Source organism: Apium graveolens, chromosome 1 (assembly GCF_009905375.1).
Source record: "Apium graveolens cultivar Ventura chromosome 1, ASM990537v1, whole genome shotgun sequence".
In the NCBI taxonomy this organism is placed as follows: Eukaryota; Viridiplantae; Streptophyta; class Magnoliopsida; order Apiales; family Apiaceae; genus Apium; species Apium graveolens.
The window spans coordinates 142997222-143018320 of NC_133647.1; the positions used below are offsets into that span (position 1 = coordinate 142997222).

The 21099-nt window shown below is 34.7% G+C and overlaps 1 protein-coding gene across 1 annotated transcript; it reads right to left on the reverse strand.

Annotated features, from left to right (window-relative positions):
* Positions 1–919: 919 nt before the first annotated feature.
* On the reverse strand, positions 920–8502 carry LOC141667717 (protein CHROMATIN REMODELING 25). The gene is made up of 21 exons (XM_074474324.1): positions 8184–8502; positions 7068–7448; positions 6589–6675; positions 6246–6486; positions 6042–6167; positions 5887–5943; positions 5692–5778; positions 5302–5397; positions 5165–5215; positions 4400–4474; positions 4188–4274; positions 3859–3950; positions 3643–3775; positions 3074–3193; positions 2887–3000; positions 2696–2779; positions 2526–2600; positions 2383–2441; positions 1653–1848; positions 1461–1559; positions 920–1358 (listed from the first exon to the last, which is right to left on the reverse strand). The coding sequence occupies exons 1-21, from the start codon at positions 8438–8440 to the stop codon at positions 993–995; spliced, it is 2883 nt and encodes a 960-aa protein (XP_074330425.1). The 5' UTR covers positions 8441–8502; the 3' UTR covers positions 920–992.
* Positions 8503–21099: the final 12597 nt, after the last annotated feature.

A 21099-nucleotide genomic window follows, 5' to 3' on the forward strand; every position in this document is an offset into this window, starting at 1 on the left:
AAAGATCAATTAAAATTACTGTTTTTGGCAATTAAAGCCACAACATGTTTGTATAGATTATCAAGTTCAATGAAGCAAGTGGTAACTGGTGTTATTTGTTTTAAAATTTTATCGTCATGAACTCCAAAATCATGAAGAACAATGATATAAGTTTGCAAATTGCAAGTAAAGTTTATATAATTCACAAGGCAAGGAAATACTGCTACGGTCATTCCAATGGCCTTAGCTACTATTAGTCTGTTTGATCATAGCCACAGCTCATCCCAAGTTAATATGCGTGGGTATGGCTAAGAGTTACACAGTTTCGAACCCCTTCATCTCAGCACTTGAGGCTCTTTGTCTTGAAAAAACACTGCATATTTTAATCGATCTTGGCAAACACACTTTGTCAATGGTCGCTTCAGCTAGCTTTGGCTCTAATAGAGATATAATTAGTTACGGAGAGTGTTGATGACTGTTTTAAGTTCCTTTTAGTTTCTGCTTGTATTACATACAGTTGACTAGTTATTGAAATCATCCATTCAACCAAGCTTTGTAATCTTTGATGGATAAAAATGGCGCTAAATAAAGCCAATCCAACACAACACAAGTACTGGATTTCAGAACATTTAGTTCCAAGAAAGCCAAAGTATAACTAATTAAGAATGGAAAATGGCTCTTCCAGGCCAAGTTGAGATTGTCATAAAAATGCCAACAGATATGCCTGTTGGCCTTCATCCATGTTTAATAACATTTGTATGTCTATGTTGGTTTTATAAGTTGCCCATAAAATGAACATATGAATATCCAGATTCTTTCAGCAACTTTTCTGGAAGCTCTATTCCTTTCCAGTCAACTGCTTATAAACTTATTAGTTAATTACGTGACTCTACTGAGTTTCAGAACACGCTAAACTCGACATATAATGGGATTCCATATATTAAGAAAATCGAATTGGACTTGTTACAGAGAAAAAAAATGGCAATATAATGTCTTGCACCAAGTAAAAAGTTTTACTGAAAATCATCATCATCGTCTATATGATCTGGAGAATGCCTTTTTTGAGGTAATTGCTTCTTCAGAGAGAGTTTAGGTTTTATATTTACATGGCTTCTACTTTCTAAATGTGGCGTGATTGGTTTGATGTACTTACTTTGTGAAGGTTTTAGAGAAGCAGATAAATTGTTCTTTGGTGTATCGCTATTGGGAGAACTCCATGGGCGTGCCTGTGGATGACGTGATATAGATAGAGACTTTGGGAATACATTTCCCTTGGACTGGCATTGATTCTTATTTTCATGCATACTGCCTGTCTTTGGAACCACCGGTTCAACAGGCACAAGCTTTCCACTTACTTGGTTCGTAAAAACAAAAGTGACCTGCAGCGGTATGAAATTATGAGCTTCATATAGTGACAAATGTAAACACTATCATGCTTCCTGAAGATTAATATCTGAAAAGTTTTAAAGCTGTTAGCATACCTCATTTCCAGCTGATGCTTGTAAAATAGCATCTGGAACAGATGTCGGATTAAAATGATGACCCCAGCTACATAAATCCTCTTCAAGAGGGGTTCCTACCTGTTATCCAAATATATAAATGACTCAATCACGGCAGGAAATCAAAATGAATACCTGGGCAAAGAATGGTTTTTGATTATCTGCTTTACTGACCTGCTTCTCTGAGCTTTTTAACTTATGCAAGCACCCAGTAATCCCTGCGAAGCCCCCTATATCATCCTGATCAGATTGGCAATCTTCATTTACTGAACTAACTCCATTCTGTTCTGCATAAGTTTCAGGTATATCATCTGCCATTCCTCCACAGCTTCCACAACGGATGCAATTCATCTTCTCATGAATTTCAGAACTGCATAGAAATCTTTACTTAGAAGAGTTTTGACCATGGAGGCAAAGCAAACGGATATAGTAAATTTGTAATGGTAGATACCTTAATTGAAGCTATATCAGATCCCAGAAAAAAATGTAAAAAAAAGTACATAAAACTGATGGGAATGGTTCTCGACAAGTCTAGTCTAAAGTTATTCAACTAATATGTTTTATAAAATCAGTTGCACTGTTCAGTAATGATGAAATCAAAACCTTCATAAATAGGAATGTTTATTATACAAAAAAAAAATCAATTTCTTATGAAGTATAGCTTAAAAGATATCGGATTACAACTGATGTATAATCGCAATACTCATTCACTCTATCATTTTTACTTGACGTCCCCTTAGATTTCTCATGTTGTAATAGTTTCATTAGTTGTTTCCATGTCATATGGAAGCTAGATATCACGCTACTTTGTCAAGTACAAATATTTGTAGAAAATGCTAATGGTAAATAACAGTATACAGAATTATTTTTCTTAAATTTCAGTGGGTGGTTGAAAATAACTTGCCTAACATTATCATGAAGTGAGAACAGGTCTCGTAGATCTTCGGTTGACAGAAAGTTCCCCTGCAATAATAAAGTACGTGGTCTTGATCTAAGTTCGGCAAACATGTAAATTATGTGATAAGATGAAAAAAAGATAGCAAATACTTGGTTCTTAAGATCTGTTTGTTCCTTCTGGATAACTTTTTGAAGCCCTTCTTTTGACATCTGACGCTGGTAAACCTGCAATAGCATAAAGTAATTCATCAAGCTTACGATAGAGAAGTTTCACTGGGTTTTTTCCAGAGAACATATGTTATATAAGATTATATCAAAACCTTTTCTTCAATGGTTCCTGTGCTCAAAAATCTATAGATGTACACCCTCTTTTTTTGACCATCCCTCCAAACTCTTGCTGCAGCCTAAACGTGAAGTAAAAGGGAAATAATATGACTTAAACATCTTCATATGCAATTAGTCTTAATAGAGGCATGATTGTTCAACTAACATGTCAACAAGAAGTAGTTACTTGTTTGTCATTGGCAGGATTCCAATCAGGATCAAACAAAACTAGTCGGTTGCCACCTATCAAATTGAGCCCACAGCCACCAGCCTTGCTGCTTAACAAAAATGCAAACTCATCCTGCAAATTGTGGAATTACTTTGTTATGTGAAGTTGTTCTGCATAACTTGAAGGCCAAAAGAAACATGACTACCTTTGATTTATCATTGAAACTGTTGACCAACTTTTGTCTTTTACTGATTGACGTACTTCCATCAAGCCTTAGAAATGGGTATCTTCTCTCCCGACATAATTGGGCAATAAGGTCCAGGGTCTGGTTATAACAAATACTAGTTAGTGGACACAACAAATTATAAATGGTATTATGGTAAAAAAGAAAGTAACTTTCTTTCTAAAATAAAGTTATCAATGCAGTTTCCCAGTAATTAGTATTATGTCATTAATTCACTATAAGGAATAGTGAATGTAGCTAACTTGTCTAAAAGTAATCAGTAAGCGGCTAAGCGCCGACTCGTCATACAAAGAAAAAATCTTATCACCCTTCATTTAATTCATAAAATATAAACAAAAGAGAGTAACTGATTCATAAAGATAACTATTTTACACCACCTGATCATTAGACATGCATTCTGGGTGCATAGCATATTTCAATAAATTTACAAAAACTACCAAATGTTGAACTAAAATGTTGGTAAATAGCTCACCGCATGACTACAGTCTACAGGGACAATGATATTATGCAATTAGAAGGTGAATTCGTACTTGTGTATAGTTTGATACTAGGACAATCCGATCATCTGTTTTCTGACGAAGCTGAGCTAGTAATCGGGCTAACACATGCATTTTACCAGAGAGTTCAACCCAAATCCCATCACCGCCACTCCATGATCCAGATCTAACATGTTAAAATGCAAAATTGCCAATTAAGGGAAAATGTAAAACAATATTATATGTACCACATCAGACAAGTATTCTTACCTTCCAGAGAACAATTCTGGAGGGAAAAAGCGCATGCAGTCCTCAAACCCTGATGTTCCTGGACTCCCACTTCGTATTGTGTCATATATCAACTTCAAAATGATCATAAACAATTAAACTTTACTCTCACCTCATGCAATTTTCTTTTTGAAAGAATCTAGAACCATATGTTTACTGTCTCGTCACTTAATCATCATAACTAAACTATTGTCATTCTAACTACAACTTAATTTGATGAACATCTGCGACCATGGTTGGTTATTTAAATAATTTGTACTTTCTATTTTGAAATAGCCTAACAAGTGTCTAAGTAATGTTGTACAGTGTACCTTGGGATGATTGCACAACTTCTTGAGTGCTGTTATGCATGCTAAGATTTTTGCTTGTTTTGGTTCTTCATTAAGTACTTGTTTAACCTGTATTTACCAGTAACAGGAAAATGATTACAAAATCCCATGGTAAATAAGCACAGTAGATCAGTTAGCTAGACGATTTAGGAGCATGTGTTAGCCTTGGCCTTTGATTGATAGTCATGGCTTACATTTTTGGAATGGATAAAATGGTTGTACAATTCAACTTGCAGAGGAGTCAACCTGCAACAAACCACTTCAACTATCTGTAGATATGTAGGCAATTTTAGTCATAATCTGAATTTATGAATCAACTTCAACAGTTAAAAAAATTTAATAATAACTGATGGTTGGTAGCAATAGGAAAAATGAAACCCACACATTTTCATACTCAAACATGATGTTCAGTACTTAACAGCTAATACAATTATAAAAAGTACTCTCACATCCAATTTTTTAATCTTGGAATATCAAACAAACCCAAAAAATGATTATAACTTTGATATTAAGTCAAACTGAGTCAACAAGGGGTATTTGTTTGTGAGAGATATGAAAGTATATTAGCAAGAGTAAACATAATAGCACAACTAAACTCATCTACTCATGCTAACCAAAACATAATATATCGTGATTCATATTTTTCCAGGGAAAAGAAACCACCTTCTCAAAGTTCGATGCCATGAAAAGTACCCCAACGTAAAGGACTAATACCTCACCAGAAAACAAGTTCATAAATATTGTAGAGGCCCATAACCATGTTAAGAACTATTAGTATATGCCTGGTCAAACTTTACCGTCTATTGCAGCGGAAAGCAATTTCTCCATAATAAAACTACATAGAGCAATAGACATCTTCTATAGTTGTCAGAAAAGTTTTTTAGCGTAACAGTCAACAGCTAACATTTTTTTCAGGTACTAACATAATGTAATACAAAAATCGAGATTTTTCTTTTTACCTTTGGTGGTAGGTGGTTCGATAGCAGCGCATTAGTCCTCCTCAATATAAACTGATAATAGATGTATAATTAACCTTAGTTTTCAAAAAATATATATGAAAAACCTATCTCAAGGCCCAACTAATCTGTCCATGTACCTGATTAACTTTTGCACTCAATTCTGCAGATCGTTCAATGCCTAGTTTCTTCTCATCTTCGGTAGCAGAGGGCTCTCTTCCACATATGATAGGTGTCTTCATTCCAGTAGGTTAACATGTGAATCCACAAAAAAAATCACGTTAAACATACAATGCTTAAAATGTGACATGGCACATTTTGCAAAACTGCAGGAGGCCCATTAAAACCATCAGTTAAACTCCATGTTTTCAGATATTTTGAGCAAAACAGTCAGTTTATCACAGCAACTAATGTTAATTTTTTTAAATGTAGCGCTCTAATAATACATGAAAATACTGATCTACAAAGTTTAAGCAAGTAGCAAAATAATCAGTTTCTATTCAAATACTAAGGATAGGAATATCAGTCACCTGGTAATAGCGTCGAAAGTATGACGCATCGCCTAATATTCCCGGATTGGTAAAATTAACCATAGCATAAAACTCTTCCAGGTCATTCTGGAGGGCATTAAAAGTAAGGCGTAGATTCTTAGATTGTGTTATGGAACAAAGACTCGGAACTTGACAAGTACAGAAATATCCAGTTTGGCAGAAAATATATCTCACTTGCATTGGTGTTCCTGACAATAGAATCCGGCGCTTGCATGGTACAGCAGCCAAAGCCTGATATATTATTTGTAAGTAACACCACAAACAGTATACTTGTTCATAAATCATCAGAAGAACTAAACCAAAATATGTCACTACAAAACAACCCTTACTCGATTTGTTAGAGTCTGGCCATTTTTTAGCCTGTGAGCTTCATCGCATATGAGAAGATCACAGGATCCATTTTCACTGAATTTTGATGAATGCATTCGAAATGTCTCATAAGAAACAATTAGTACCTAGACAGGCATGAAGGTGTATCAGTTATTGATATTTACTTCTTAGCATTAAACACAATGTACTTCTACTGGATATACCTGTAGATTACTGCGAGGGCTTGTAAAACTTTTAATGCTGGAAACTACATCATCCCGGGTGCTTTCGCACAAAGCAACAAGACTGACTCTTTCCCCAACCCACTTCATGATTTCAGCCTCCCAGTTGCTTACAAGACTGGTGGGAGTTACAATTACTGCCTTTTTAACCGTTGGCTTCTTTTCAAATCCTTGACGAAGAAGAGTATATAGAAGGGTAATAGATTGTAATGTTTTTCCTAAACTGCGCATCCATAAGCGAAGAAGACTCACAACTTTAACCAGACAGTAATTACTTAAACCTGGATGCTTTGGCCAGCAATTTGAAAAGAGACAAAGTACTTACCCCATATCATCAGCCAAAATACACCCATGTATATTAGACGCACTACATAAGCCCGAAACGCATTCAAACATGAACTGGACCCCTTCTCTGAAAAAAATATATTCAATTGTAGCCTCTCAGTATGCAAGTAAAGATAGATATTGCTCAGCATGCAAGTAAAGAAAGACACTGCTTTAATTAACATATGAATGACTTCCCACAGTTTTTAAACTTGATCTCTATATTATTGTTACTTCTCTAACTATCATTATTAACATTTTAATGATTGACAGAATACATACTAAACAATATACTTTGTGCATTACATTTAGAACCTATATATAATTATCTTACGGCCATAGTCTACAGGCTTAACAAACCTGAGCTTTCTTAGAGCTTGGAAATATGAAGAAGCATATTAGCATTTCAACTGCTTTTAAGTTTGCTTCATTATTTTTTTTAGTCTAATAATTCTTACAAATTATATATGCACGAGTTACCTTTGATGAGGTCGAAGAAATTTAACAAGCAAGGGATCAACTGTTATCACTGAAAAATCATTGTCTTCCCCTTCACATTCTTCAGGCTGCCACAACACCAAAGGTTCAATCCCTGGTGGCAAGCTCTTATCCTCTTCTGGAGCTTCTTTTTCAGTGGCAACAGGAATATCTACCGTATTTGTAATGGGAACCAAAACTGGCCTCGTTGAACCCCATGGAACAAACCGTTTACGAGCCCAGAGCCGTTGAGCCAGCTTTTCATTCTCTTCAGAGTAGCCATTAGAACACGGAGGTTGAAAAGGCTTCCTGCCTGCTGCTGCTCTGTCTGTCACAGAAAGAACTCGGGGAAGTAGCGACTGCCTTTTCACTACAAGATTCCCTCTGAAATCATAATTTCAAGTTCACAAATCATACATTCGTCATTGCCTAATTGTATATAAACCCATATATATAAATAATAAATCCTTTCCTATTGGCATTTGCATACAAAACGAAGATTAACTCACAAGAAACTGAACTTGAATGACTACCCATGCCAAACCCCATCCAACACAAATCGACTACGACTACACACAAAAAAAGAAGCCCGAGCCTACTAGTTAACTTGCAACCGTAAATTATTTAAATACATTCCAATGACATCTTCAAAATGAGCCCCCACTTCATAAAAATCCTAAATCATCCCCAATACACACAACTAAAATTTCCAACACAAGATAAGTACTACCAGAAGGCAAAATCGAAATCAGCACACAAACACACACACACGTAAAGAAGTCATTAGAGCTTGTGTAAAAACAATGACTTCATATATATACATTTCGAGTTAACTGTCTAAATGCAATAAAACCTACAATTAGATAGTACAAATTATACTATTAGACTTAGAACCCTAAATTCTGTTTCTATTTCAATTACACCGACAGCTCATCAAAACCCCTAAATTCTCTAATTAATCCAATTACATCTTCGAAACGTGTCGCCAGCTCATAAAACCCCCTAAATTTATCTGTAATACACAAAACTAAGCTTCCAATACAAGTTAAACACTAAAACCAACACAGATTAAATAATAAACACACACAAATCACACACATAGTAATAATGATTTGATACCTGACAAGAGCATCGACATTTAGTGATTTCCGATCAATTCGACGAGGTGCTGAACGGACGGTGGATCGAGAAGCCACGTGTCCAGCTTGTTTACTACTATTATCGTTGTCGTCATCGGAATCGCAATCGAGATCGTCTTCTTCTTCGTCTTGTGTATCTTCTGGTGAATTAACGGCGAAGTCGTCGCCGGAATCGCTGAGTTCAGAACCGGAGGAAGGAGAAGAGAGTATCTCAACGGCGTCGTTTTGGGAGTCCATTGTTTTGGTTTAGGTCTCTGCTTGCTCTGCTCTAATTTATATTTTCGATTTTTTCGATTTGATTTGGCGGTAAAATGTTTGAGGCAGGCGGATTATGTTCAAACTTAAATAAAGAAATTTATTTTTATTTATAATTTTCAAAAACACTGTGGGAGTAATTTTTTTTTACGAGTTTTTAATAGTGTTCTAAAAATCCCCAATTTTAAAAAAAATCCTTGATAAATTCCCGATTAATCCTTAAAAAATATTTAGCCGGTCTATATTTTGAAATCCTATTAATATATATAAATTATTTTTAAATTATATATTACATAATAAATAAGGTAAATATATTAAATATTATTAAAATATTTAAATATATCCTATTTTTATTCCGATTAATCCCCGATTTACCGATTAATCCCTAATCGGTACTTAAACCGATTAGTACCGATTACTGATTTTTACAACCATGATTTTTAACAACAAAAAATTAATATATTATTATACTATTTGTCAGCGCTCAAGAGTAAATCTCTTTTAAAAAGGGAATGATAATGAAAGGACCCGTTTTTAAAAATTAATTTTAAAATTGAGAAGATGTGTTGATGTTTTTTTTTTATTTTCATAGGCTTTCCTAAAATAAATTACAAATAATAATTTGTTTGAAAATTTTAAAAAATTATGAAAAAAGTTTTGAATTTTAAGAATTCTCAAAATCTGTTTTTAAATCTCATATATGTTAGATTCAGAATCTTAATTTCAAAAATTATGTAATGATTATTGAAAGTGTGTTAATGAATATGTAATTTTGGAGAGATTTCAAAATATTAAAAACTAGGCGAAGAAACCGCGTTTCGCGCGGTCCGAAAAAATATTCAAGACACAGTCTAAAAATAGATAAAAATAAGTTTAGAATTTCATGGATAGACAAAAATTATGAATATATTCATAAAGAAAAAACATTAATTTTAAAATATAAAATATCAAAAGTGTAAAAATTATAATTAAAATCTTTGTAAAAAGGTAAAATATGATAAGACAGTAAAGTTGAAGGTAAAACTTTTCAGCCTTGATTTTTTTTAATAAAACCCAAATTCAAATGTACCACACATTATAATTCCATTTTAGTTTTTTGTTTATTATCATTATTTTTTTTGGTGTTTAATTCTTTTTATGTTTATTGTATTACATGTTACATGCTTTAGTGGAGATTTTTTTTCCCAGTGCTCCAATATATGAACTTAAAATAAAAATTTGAGTCATATTTTAATTAACATTGATTATCATTAAAAATTGAATTTACAAAAAAATGCGAATAAAAATTATAAATCTTGTTCCAGGCACGACTTGTTCTTCTTATATAGAGTGAATGTACCTAATCAAACTTTTTTGAATGCATGTGATGTAAATTTATGAAGTTTTTGTTAGCCAGGCTAAAATCATGTACTTGCATGATGAGGAAATTGAAATGTACATAACATTTGCAAGTTTAATAGGACTAAATTATAGAATTGCAAGATGTGATATATTGTTTATGATGTTTGTTGCAGGTCTGCATGATATACTGATGGGAATCAAGGAATGAATATGTTAATTTGGATTTGGTTATGCGTACTTGTGGTGATGTTCAATTGGAGAGGATGCAAACATTGGTTATGAAGCTTACTTGGACAACAAGGAATAAAGGAGCGATGCATGAAGTTGGACAAGTATCTGATTATTATATAATTATTAATTAGAATTTTGCTTGCAAGTTTTTACCTTTCACTTGAAAGGGTTTTTTCTTATTTTAAACACTTATGATTTTATTTTCCTATTTGGATTTGATTTTTGTCTTTTTTCTATTCGGGTTTGATTTTTAAATTTATTTCCTGGAAGGATTCATATATTGGCTAATTCAAGCTGATATTGGATTTCTCTTGGAATCCTATAGGATTTGGGTTATTGTCTAAGCTTATAAAGGTTTGGGTTATTGTCTAAGCCTATAAATACCCCTCTCATGTAATCTTTTGAGACAATGGATGATATAAAACTTGTGTTTTGAGATAAACTATGAGTAGTTTTTCTTTTCTCTAAACTTCAATTACTGAATTGTTTTGAAGATTAGATCCGAATTACTTAGTTTCTGGATTGATCTAAGCAATTTGAGATTCAAAGTTCACGTTTCTGGATTGATCGTATTCTTTTGAAATATCATCTTCTTCTCTTATCCCTTTTCTTTCTTATTTTTTGTTTTTTTGTAGTGCGATCCACATCAATTTGGTATCAAGAGCCAAGGTTTTTTCTCCAATTTCTTAATTGTTGGGTGATCTAGGTTTTAAAAAAAAAAATTACTATTCACGAGTACTGTTCACGAGGGGTACTGTTCACAAAATTACTGTTCACGGGCACTGTTCACGGGTACTGTTCTCGGGGGTACTGTTCATCGGCACTGTTCACGGGTACTGTTCACCATTTTTTTTTCAGGTTTTTCTTATGGCTACGGATAAATTGTTTAGAAAATTACTTGGAAAATTGAATGAGATTGATAAACGTACTCAAAAGCTTGCTAATTCAACGGAATCGAGGTTTGATGCATGGGATAAAATTTTAATTAAGGTGAAAGATAGTGATGAAGTCTATGATCCTGGTATAGATCTTGGTTATTTTACAGGTTTGGGTAGCATAGATGATTTTGTTGAATGGGTTACACAAGTCGATAAGATTTCTGCTTATACAGGTTGGACTGAGATGAGAATATTCAAGATTGCAGCGCTTAAACTTACAAAGAAAGCAAGCTTGTGGTTTGATAATCTAAACATAAAAAGAGTTAGATCTGGAAAAGAAAAGATTATGACTTGGACATCTCTGAAGAAGAAACTTCGTGCAAAATATATTCCTTTGCATTATAAATTCGAATGTATAATGAAGATGACATCCCTCTCTCAAGGTACTATGAGTGTTTCCGAGTATACTTCTGAATTTTATAGATTGCGCCTTATTTGTGACTTGGAGGAGACAGAAACAATTAAAATTGGAAGATTTATTCGTGGATTGAATTTGCCTATTTATCGAAAGGTTAAATCAAGTCCATATATCTCGTTTAATGATGTATGCAATCTTGCTTTGGAATTTGAATCTTTTCAACAAGACGAGAAATTGAACTCTTCCCTTCACGAGTTTACTCTTTCAGAAGAAACTAAAGAAGAAGACTTTGTCAGTGTGGAGAATGTCGCGGATCTTGTTGCTGATTACCATGTGTTACATGTGGCGACTATATCAAGTTTGGATGAAAAGGATGAACCAGTTACAAAAGAAGCTATAATAGAGAAGCATGAAGAAAGACAGTCACTTGTTGAGAAAGTCTTGGTTGTTGAAAAAGATCAGACAGATGCATCTCCTAAATTTGTGCATGACGACATTGTTGAAGGACAAGAGATACTAAAGGAGACGTTCGAAACTAAAGAGGTTGTGTACAAGGAAACAACATTATCCTAGTGGAACACAATGATTTTCTGGGGGTAGAGAACTTGTTGAATTCACCTATCTCATCAAACTATCTTATTCTTTCGAGTTTACTTCCAAAGATATTGCTGATGGAATTGAAATTTAAGGCTTTCAAGTTCTACGAGAAATCACCTCGTTATGTGCTTATTCTTAAATACTTTAGAACTCGAGGACGAGTTTTCTTCAAAGGAGAGGAGAATGACGAGGATCAAGGAATGAATATGTTAATTTGGATTTGGTTATGCGTACTTGTGGTGATGTTCAATTGGAGAGGATGCAAATATTGGTTATGAGGCTTACTTGGACAACAAGGAATAAAGGAGTGATGCATGAAGTTGGACAAGTAGCCGATTATTATATAATTATTAATTAGAATTTTGCTTGCAAGTTTTTACCTTTCACTTAAAACAAGAAAAACCCTTTCAAGTGAAAGGTAAAAACTTGCAAGCAAAATTCTAATTAATAATTATATAATAATCAGCTACTTGTCCAACTTCATGCATCGCTCATTTATTCCTTGTTGTCCAAGTAAGCTTCATAACCAATGTTTGCATCCTCTCCAATTGAACATCACCACAAGTACGCATAACCAAATCCAAATTAACATATTCATTCTTTGATCTTCATCATATACATTATAGTCTAGATAAGGATTCCGCAAGTTCAGATTCACCGGAAGTTAATTTAGATGCATCGTCTCCCCGAGTGTCTCATAAGGAGTCTCATAAGGACCCTCCTTTTCTTCCTCTTCTAGCTCCTTCACCATTATTGCCATTGACAAATTACAGTAGTCCGCCAGCATTATCAGGTACTTAATAACATGTTTACATAAGTGCATTGTTGTTTTTGATTTTCTGATTTAGCAAGGAATCCATTGTTGTAATGAAATTAACTATATCTAGACATGCACTTTTTCATATGGAATATCATAAATTTCTACAAATTTTATAAGCTCATTTTTTTAGTTATTGGTAATGTTAGGTCACACTTTCACTGTAGAGGGGGTGAATACAGTGTTTATTACAATCAAATCAAATTTCAAGAACTTATGTAACAGAAAACAAACTTTATTGAAATAATAAACTCTGTTACAATCTGGAACTGTTATCTCTCAGTGATGAACAAAATATCACGAGAGCTGCTAGAGTTACAGTAAATAATATTCTCGATAATGATAACACTTATAGTGTAAACCCTATGTCTGTGTTTATATATTACACAGTTACAAGATAATCGCTAGTTGATATGGAATATAATTCTGCTTCCTAATATATATCAATCAGATATCTTTTCTTCCAAGTATTCCATTCTTTACGGAATTCCTTCTTCATGCATATCTCTTCTTATGTTTATCTTGATCTTCTTAACTTTAATCAGCTACTGTCCTTATCTGATCGTCCTTCAGTACTTAAGTTCTGATATCTATCTCCTGATGCTTATCTCCTGATAACATAAGTACTGATATCCCTTAAGTCCTGACGTCCAGTATAAGTACTGATCAGTTAAGTACTGATTTGTCCTGTTCAAATAAGATCTGAAATCTAAACATAAAACATATTAGCCATGACATTATCAAATATATCTAACAATCTCCCCCAACTTGTAAATTAGCAAAATATACAAGTTTAACAGATATTTGATGATGTCAAAAACATTAAGTACAAATGCATGAGAATTAGACAAGATAACTACAACTTACAGTCCTTAAAGCTTTTACCAATTCAACTTCTGATAACAACTTTAGTCTGTATACACATCAGAATTTAAGCAGTTGTAGATCTTCGACTTGGCTTCATCATTTTCTGATCTCTCTGATGTCAGGAGTTGTTCTGAGATAATTCTTCAACAAATATTTCTCAGCATATCTGAGTTCATCAATCATTCTCCGTTTGACATCTTTAAGCTCTGCAGTATCTTCACCAGTTTGAAATATTGCAGCTCTGAGATCATTAATCTTTGCTTTTCTCAACTCCTGATATAGTCTTATGACATAAGCTTTGTCAGACTCTAGATTAAACTCAAGCCCCTTAATACCAAGATATGTTCTGATCTGTGCAGTATTAGGCTTCATATCAACAATATCACCATTGTGATTTCTGTACTTTGGAACATATATGCTGTCAGACTTAACAGAATAAAGTCTTTTCTGTCTCTGAATCTGTTCTTTCAAATAGTTTGCAGCAGTCCCTGTCAATCTGTCATCCACTTGAAGTAAGAATAATACATGCTCCAATTCTTCAAAATACTTCATTGGAATGGCATTTTGTCTTATATGATAAACCCTACCATCTGTCATGAAATACAACAAGATGTGTTCCTTCAAGTAGGTATGGTAAACCATTTGTACAGATTCCAATTGATTCAATCTTTCAGGAGTTACTCCAATTCCTGGTTCACTCAAGGAAGTTGGATCATTGGTAGTGTTGTGTACTCTTCTTTCATCAGCACTTCCCAATCCAGTTTTATCTCTTGCTTCCTTTCCAGTAACTACTCTAGCTTCAAAACGACTTGCAGTAGTCTTCAAAGGTTGAGTTTGTTTTGCTTTAGTGAATCCTGGTAGGAGTGTTTTTGATCTTCCTTCTGATATCAAGTTAACTTGAACTGTGTCAGAGGTTACTTGCTTCTTTTGAATATCAGAACTTTTAATTTCTTGACTCTGAACAACTTGAGCTGTATCAGAGGTTGTTTTAAGAACTTTTCTTGAAGTCAGAGCAAGATTATCTTCTTTATCAGTAATTTCTTCATCAACAGGAGGTACATAAACTTTAACAGGTTCACCAACCTTTTCTTTACCCTTGGATCTTGGATCTATCTTTGGTTGTGATTTAGCAAATGTTGCTTCAGTTTGTGCCTTTTCTTTAATCACAATACCTTTCAGTTTTGGAAGTGACTTTTTACCAGAAGCTTCAGATTTAGATGTGGCTTTCTTTGATTTAAGTCTAGCTTCTTCTTCCTTTAAACTTTCCAAGTCCATTCCTGGATTTTCTTGAAGAAATAACTGTCTTGACATTTCTTCATCAAGATCTAGAAGTTCATCAGAATTTATTCTTTTACCAGTATCAGAACTTATTCTCTTCCCAGTATCAGAACTTATCCTGTGACTTGCAATTTCAGCATTTCTTGATGAGAATCTTTTACCTTGACTATGACCTCCACCCATTCCAGAGTTTCCTTGGTCATCTTTTTCATCATCCTTTCCTTGCAGTGTCTTGTCATCCTTGCATTTGGACTTAATCACTTTCTCCCCCTTTTTGGCATCAGCAGGAAGTAGAAGAGAGATAAGCAATTCCACTGAAGATTGGATTTCAGTCAGTTGTGATTGCTGAGAAGCTTGATTTTGCAGAATTTTATCAATCTGTGCTTGTTGACGATCTTGAGTCTTCTCAATATAAGCAATCCTGTCCATAGATGGTTGAAAGAACTTTTTCTTATCAAGTTTCCAAACTTGTTCTTGTTTGATAAAGTTCTCCTGAATCTTGTGTATTTCTGCATGAGTAGTTGAATGAAGACCTTGTAGATGTTTAGTACTCAATGCAGTGACACGAAGCTGAGTTTTGAAATCATCAGAATTTAACATTTCATCAGTTTTAGTCAAGTGCTCAGTAAGATGTAACGCAGATGGAATACATGAGACTGAGTTCCATTCCTTAGTCCACTCCTGTCCTGCAGGAGTTTCACTCCAAGGCACTGGTGGTTCCTCTGTAACAAACTTCTTTACTAGTTCAGACTTAGAAAGAGGAATGTGTCCTGAAGGACCTGCTGCATCAGTATTTGCAGTTGGAGCAGCATCACCAGTATCTCCAGCATGTGCAGCATCAGAACTTATAGAATCAGTATCATCTGATATAATAGCAGTGTGAGTAGCAATGGAGGCGTCAGCATCCTCTAATTGCTGATCTGATGCTAAGTTCTGATCAACAGCCATATCCTGATAGCTTCCCGCCTTTCCTCCTCCAATCGATCAAGATGAAGCTGGTAGTCCATCTCGAAGAACAGAAGTCGGTTCAGCACCGCCTGTGGGACAGAGCCCCATATCTCTTCAGGAATGGCAGTTACATGCCACTCCTGCTGCCAGTCGGCGCAGCTTAGCTCCATATGAAAATTTTGGTAATTCAAAAACATGTTGAATCGGACCATGATGTTTTTGAAAAAGAATATGAAGTTAAGATTGTGAGAAAAATTGATGGAAAGGCTAATGTGAAGTGGCTGTTTATATAGGCAAGAGAATGCCAGGAGACGCGGAGATATTTAATGCTGACAGATAGAGTTAAGTCTACCTCATCTCCCTAGACTTGAAAAAGAATAACAGTCATTTGAAAAGGAATGTGCACATGTAATAAGAGTGAACTGTTCAAGGACGAGTGCCATTAGTCCTAACCATAGACTATTAATCTTCCACTTCAACATATTCTAAATTAATCTGAGACTGTTACCAAATTTTACTCACAGATAAGTCAAGTAAAGGGTTAGACTGAAAAATCAGAACTTAGACCTATACCAGAACTTAACAGTCATCAGAACATAATGTCTTAACTCGAACAAGGAATATCTATCTTAGTAAGTTTTCATACAAGTTCTGAGTTATAGTCTTCAGAACTTAATCATCAGAACATATAACTAGAACGTGTCCTCAGAATTTGTGCAAGGTGACACAATGACTGTTTGTCTAAAAGAACATAGACCACCACAAAAATTTCATCATTCATATGGAGTGATTTGTGTGTGCATTAAGCTAAATAACTAATAAAGAGTAAAGTCTGATTTACTTCAGTACATCTTAGAAATAAGTCATAATTAAAATTTTGCTAAAGAGCTGTCATTATCCTGAAACCTACTGATAAATGAGTTCATGCATGAGTCCACCTCAACTGTTTTTTTTTTTTAAATTCTATTTTACAGTGGCTTCTCAGTGTAAGTGAGTTACGACTGCTTATCAGAATTTATGCTATTATCAGAGTATTTCTCCAGTAATCATAGAGTGTGAAAAGTCACCAAGAAAATATTTTGCTTTTTTAATGCATATTTACTTAATACCAGCTATGCACTTGGGTCGTCCCATTCACATTTTTACTCTAGATCTCAAAGGAGTACCTGATATTATTCTTTAATTCTTTTTCTTCTTCTTTTGATAAGTGAGGTTTATCAGCACTTAGTACATTCAGCAGTTTTACTAGAATCAGAACTTAAACAGATGAGTAGCATTATTCTAATTTGGGACTTAGTAATAAGATGAATAAAGTAAACTAAACTAAGCTCAAGTATCAGAATTTGCTTGTGTCATAAGATTTCCATAGAAATAATTACTTCTTTCATGGGATCATTTGTTTATTGAAGACTAGTAGGTCAGTATCTAGCACAATTATCCTCATAGGATTGAATGATTACTTAAACAGATATATCACTTATTAGAGTTAAGAGATATATATCAGACAACAGTCAGTACTTAAAAACATTTATCAATTAAGCACAGAATACACAAAGAGATTAATTCTGTAAATACTGATCATAATTTCTGATAACATAGAACAAGTTTAAGCAGATTTAGAGAAAGAACCTGAAATCATTCCAAGTTCATTTACCAATCTTGTAAAGGTAGCTTCACACAGTGGTTTTGTGAAGATATCTGCTACTTGTTGATCTGTGGGAACAAAATGCAATTCCACTGTACCTTCATCCACATGTTCCCTGATGAAATGGTACCTGATGCTGATGTGCTTTATCATAGAGTGTTGAACTGGATTACCTGTCATAGCAATAGCACTTTGATTATCACAGTAAATAGGGATTTTGAAATATGTTAACCCATAATCCAGTAACTGATTCTTCATCCAAAGAATCTGTGTACAGCAGCTTCCTGCAGCAATATACTCTGCTTCTGCAGTTGATGTGGAAATTGACTTTTGTTTCTTGCTATACCAAGAAACCAATCTGCCTCCAAGAAATTGGCAGCTTCCAGTTGTGCTTTTCCTGTCAATTTTGCAACCTGCAAAATCTGCATCTGAGTAACCTATTAATTTAAAATCTGATTCTCTAGGATACCATAATCCTAGATCAGCTGTTCCTTTAAGATACTTAAAGATTCTTTTTACAGCTGTTAAGTGAGGTTCTCTTGGATCTGCTTGAAATCTTGCACAAAGACAGGTAGCAAATATGAAATCTGGTCTACTAGCAGTTAGATAGAGAAGTGAGCCAATCATACCTCTGTAATCAGTAATATCTACTGAATTACCAGTATCCTTATCCAGTTTTGTTGCAGTGGCCATGGGAGTGGTTGCACTTGAATAGTCTTGCATTCCAAATTTCTTCAGCAAGTTTCTGGTGTACTTAGATTGACAAATAAAGGTGCCTTCTTCACTCTGCTTGACTTGAAGGCCCAGAAAATAACTAAGTTCTCCCATCATACTCATCTGATATCTTGACTGCATTAGTTTGGCAAACTTTTTGCAAAGTTTGTCATTTGGAGACCCAAAGATGATATCATCAACATAAATCTGGACCAAAAGTAAGTCCTTGCCATGGTTGAGATAGAATAGTGTTTTGTCAATAGTTCCTCTGTTGAATCCACTTTCCAGAAGAAACTGAGCTAAAGTCTCATACCATACTCTAGGAGCTTGCTTAAGTCCATAAAGTGATTTATCAAGCCTGTAGACATAATCTGAATGTTTGGAATCTACAAAGCCTGGAGGTTGTTCAACATATACTTCCTCCTCCAATTCTCCATTGAGAAAAGCACTTTTCACATCCATTTGAAAGACAGTAAACTTTTTGTGAGCAGCATAAGCCATGAATATCCTTATGGCTTCTAACCTAGCAACTGGCGCAAATGTTTCATCATAGTCAATTCCCTCCTGTTGAGAATATCCTTTTGCAACCAGCCTTGCCTTGTTCCTTACAATTATGCCATCACTGTCAGTTTTGTTTCTGAATACCCATTTTGTACCAACAACAGATCTATTCTTAGGTCTTGGCACTAAGGTCCAGACTTTGTTTCTTTCAAATTCATTCAACTCTTCCTGCATTGCTTGCACCCAATCAGCATCTTGAAGAGCTTCTTCCACTTTCTTTGGCTCAGACTGAGAGAGAAAAGAATTGTAAAGACATTCATTCGAAGTACCTGTTCTAGTTCTGACACCTGCATCAGGATTTCCAATTATCAAATCAGGTGTATGTGATTTTGTCCACTTCCTTGAAGATGGAAGGTTTTCTCTAGAACTGGATGCTCCCCCTGAAACTATGCTCTCTGAGTTGGATCCTTCAGCATTTAGATTTTCAGCACTGTCAGTACTAGGCTTATCAGAACTTGACGAATCAGAACTTGAAGAGCCAGATGTATGTTCTGATGCTTCTTGAGATGTGATAATATCTTGAGTATGCTCCCCCTGCATTGGTGCATCTTCCTTTGACGTAGTCACCACAGTTTCAATAATATCAGAGTTTAATCCATCAGAGTTTACAGTATCAGGACTTAGACTGTCAGGACTTAAGGTATCAGAATATGAATCTTCATTTTCAAATCTCAGCTGATCATGATCAATGCAATCTTCAAGTCCAGTGATCTTCTTGTCATCAAAAGAGACATTGATAGATTCCATGACCACTTTTGTTCTCAAATTATAGACTCTGAAGGCTTTTGTGGAAAGTGGATATCCAACAAAGATTCCCTCATTAGCTTTTAGATCAAACTTGGATAGCTGTTCAGGATGAGTCTTGAGAACAAAACACTTACATCCAAATACATGAAAGTATTTCAGATTTGGCTTCTTGTTCTTCACCATCTCATATGGTGTTTTTCCATGCTTGTTAATGAGTGTTGCATTTTGAGTAAAACAAGCAGTCTGCACAGCTTCAGCCCAGAAATAGGTTGGAAGCTTTGCTTCTTCAAGCATTGTTCGTGCAGCTTCAATGAGAGTTCTATTCTTCCTTTCAACAACTCCATTTTGATGTGGAGTTCCAGGAGCAGAAAATTCCTGCTTTATTCCATGATTTTTGCAGAACTCTTCCATTATCAGATTCTTGAATTCAGTGCCATTATCACTCCTCAAAATTTTCACAGAATCTTTGATCAATTTATCCAGATGTTTGACATGATCAATCAGGATAGATGCAGTTTCACTTTTTGTGTGCAAGAAATACACCCATGTGTATCTGGTGAACTCATCTACTATGACCAACGTATATTTCTTCTTTGCAATAGACATGACATTCACTGGACCAAATAGATCAACATGAAGTAGATAATAAGGCTCAAGAATTGATGATTCAGTCTTGCTCTTGAATGAAGATTTTCTTTGTTTGGCCTTCTGACATGAGTCACAAAGACCATCAGGAGCAAACACTGATTTTGGCAGTCCTCTCACAAGATCTTTCTTGATCAGTTCATTTATCTTGTTGAAGTTTAAATGAGAGAGTTTCTTGTACCAATTCCAGCTTTCTTCAATTGAGGCTCTACTCACTAAACAGATTGCAGAACCATCAGAACTTGTTGAAAGCTTAGCTTCATAAATGTTACCACGCCTGAATCCCTTCAGAACAATTTTTCCTTTAGATTTACTAACTATTTCACAATGTTCTGCAAAGAAATCAACATGATAACCTCTGTCACAGATTTGACTTATACTCAGTAAGTTGTGTTTAAGTCCTGAGACCAGAGCTACATCTTTAATGATGACATTCCCAAGATTGATATTGCCATATCCCAAAGTTTTTCCAATGTTGCCATCTCCATAAGAAACACTTGGGCCAGCTTTCTCCACAAAGTCTGATAGCAGGGCCTTATTTCCAGTCATATGTCCTGAACATCCACTGTCCAGAACTAAAATATTTTTCCTGTTGCCCTGCAATCAAAAAGACCACTAATTATTAGTTTTAAGGACCCAGACTTGCTTGGATCCTTTGGCCTTTTTAGGTTTGTTAACATTTGCAGCGGATTTAGCATCAGATTTTATGTTAACAGTTTTCTTATCAGAACTTATACTACCAGACTTTGAATCAGAACTTACACTAGAAGGAACAACAGAAACTTTCTTTAAAGAAGGTTTTATTTGATAATAATCATAGTACAAACTATGATATTCCTTACAAGTATAAATGGAATGCCATAAACTACCACAATGAAAACAAGGATTTTGTGGTTTGTATCTAACAGACTGACTCTTAACTCCTGATTTTGAAGATAAGGAGTTAATATTCTT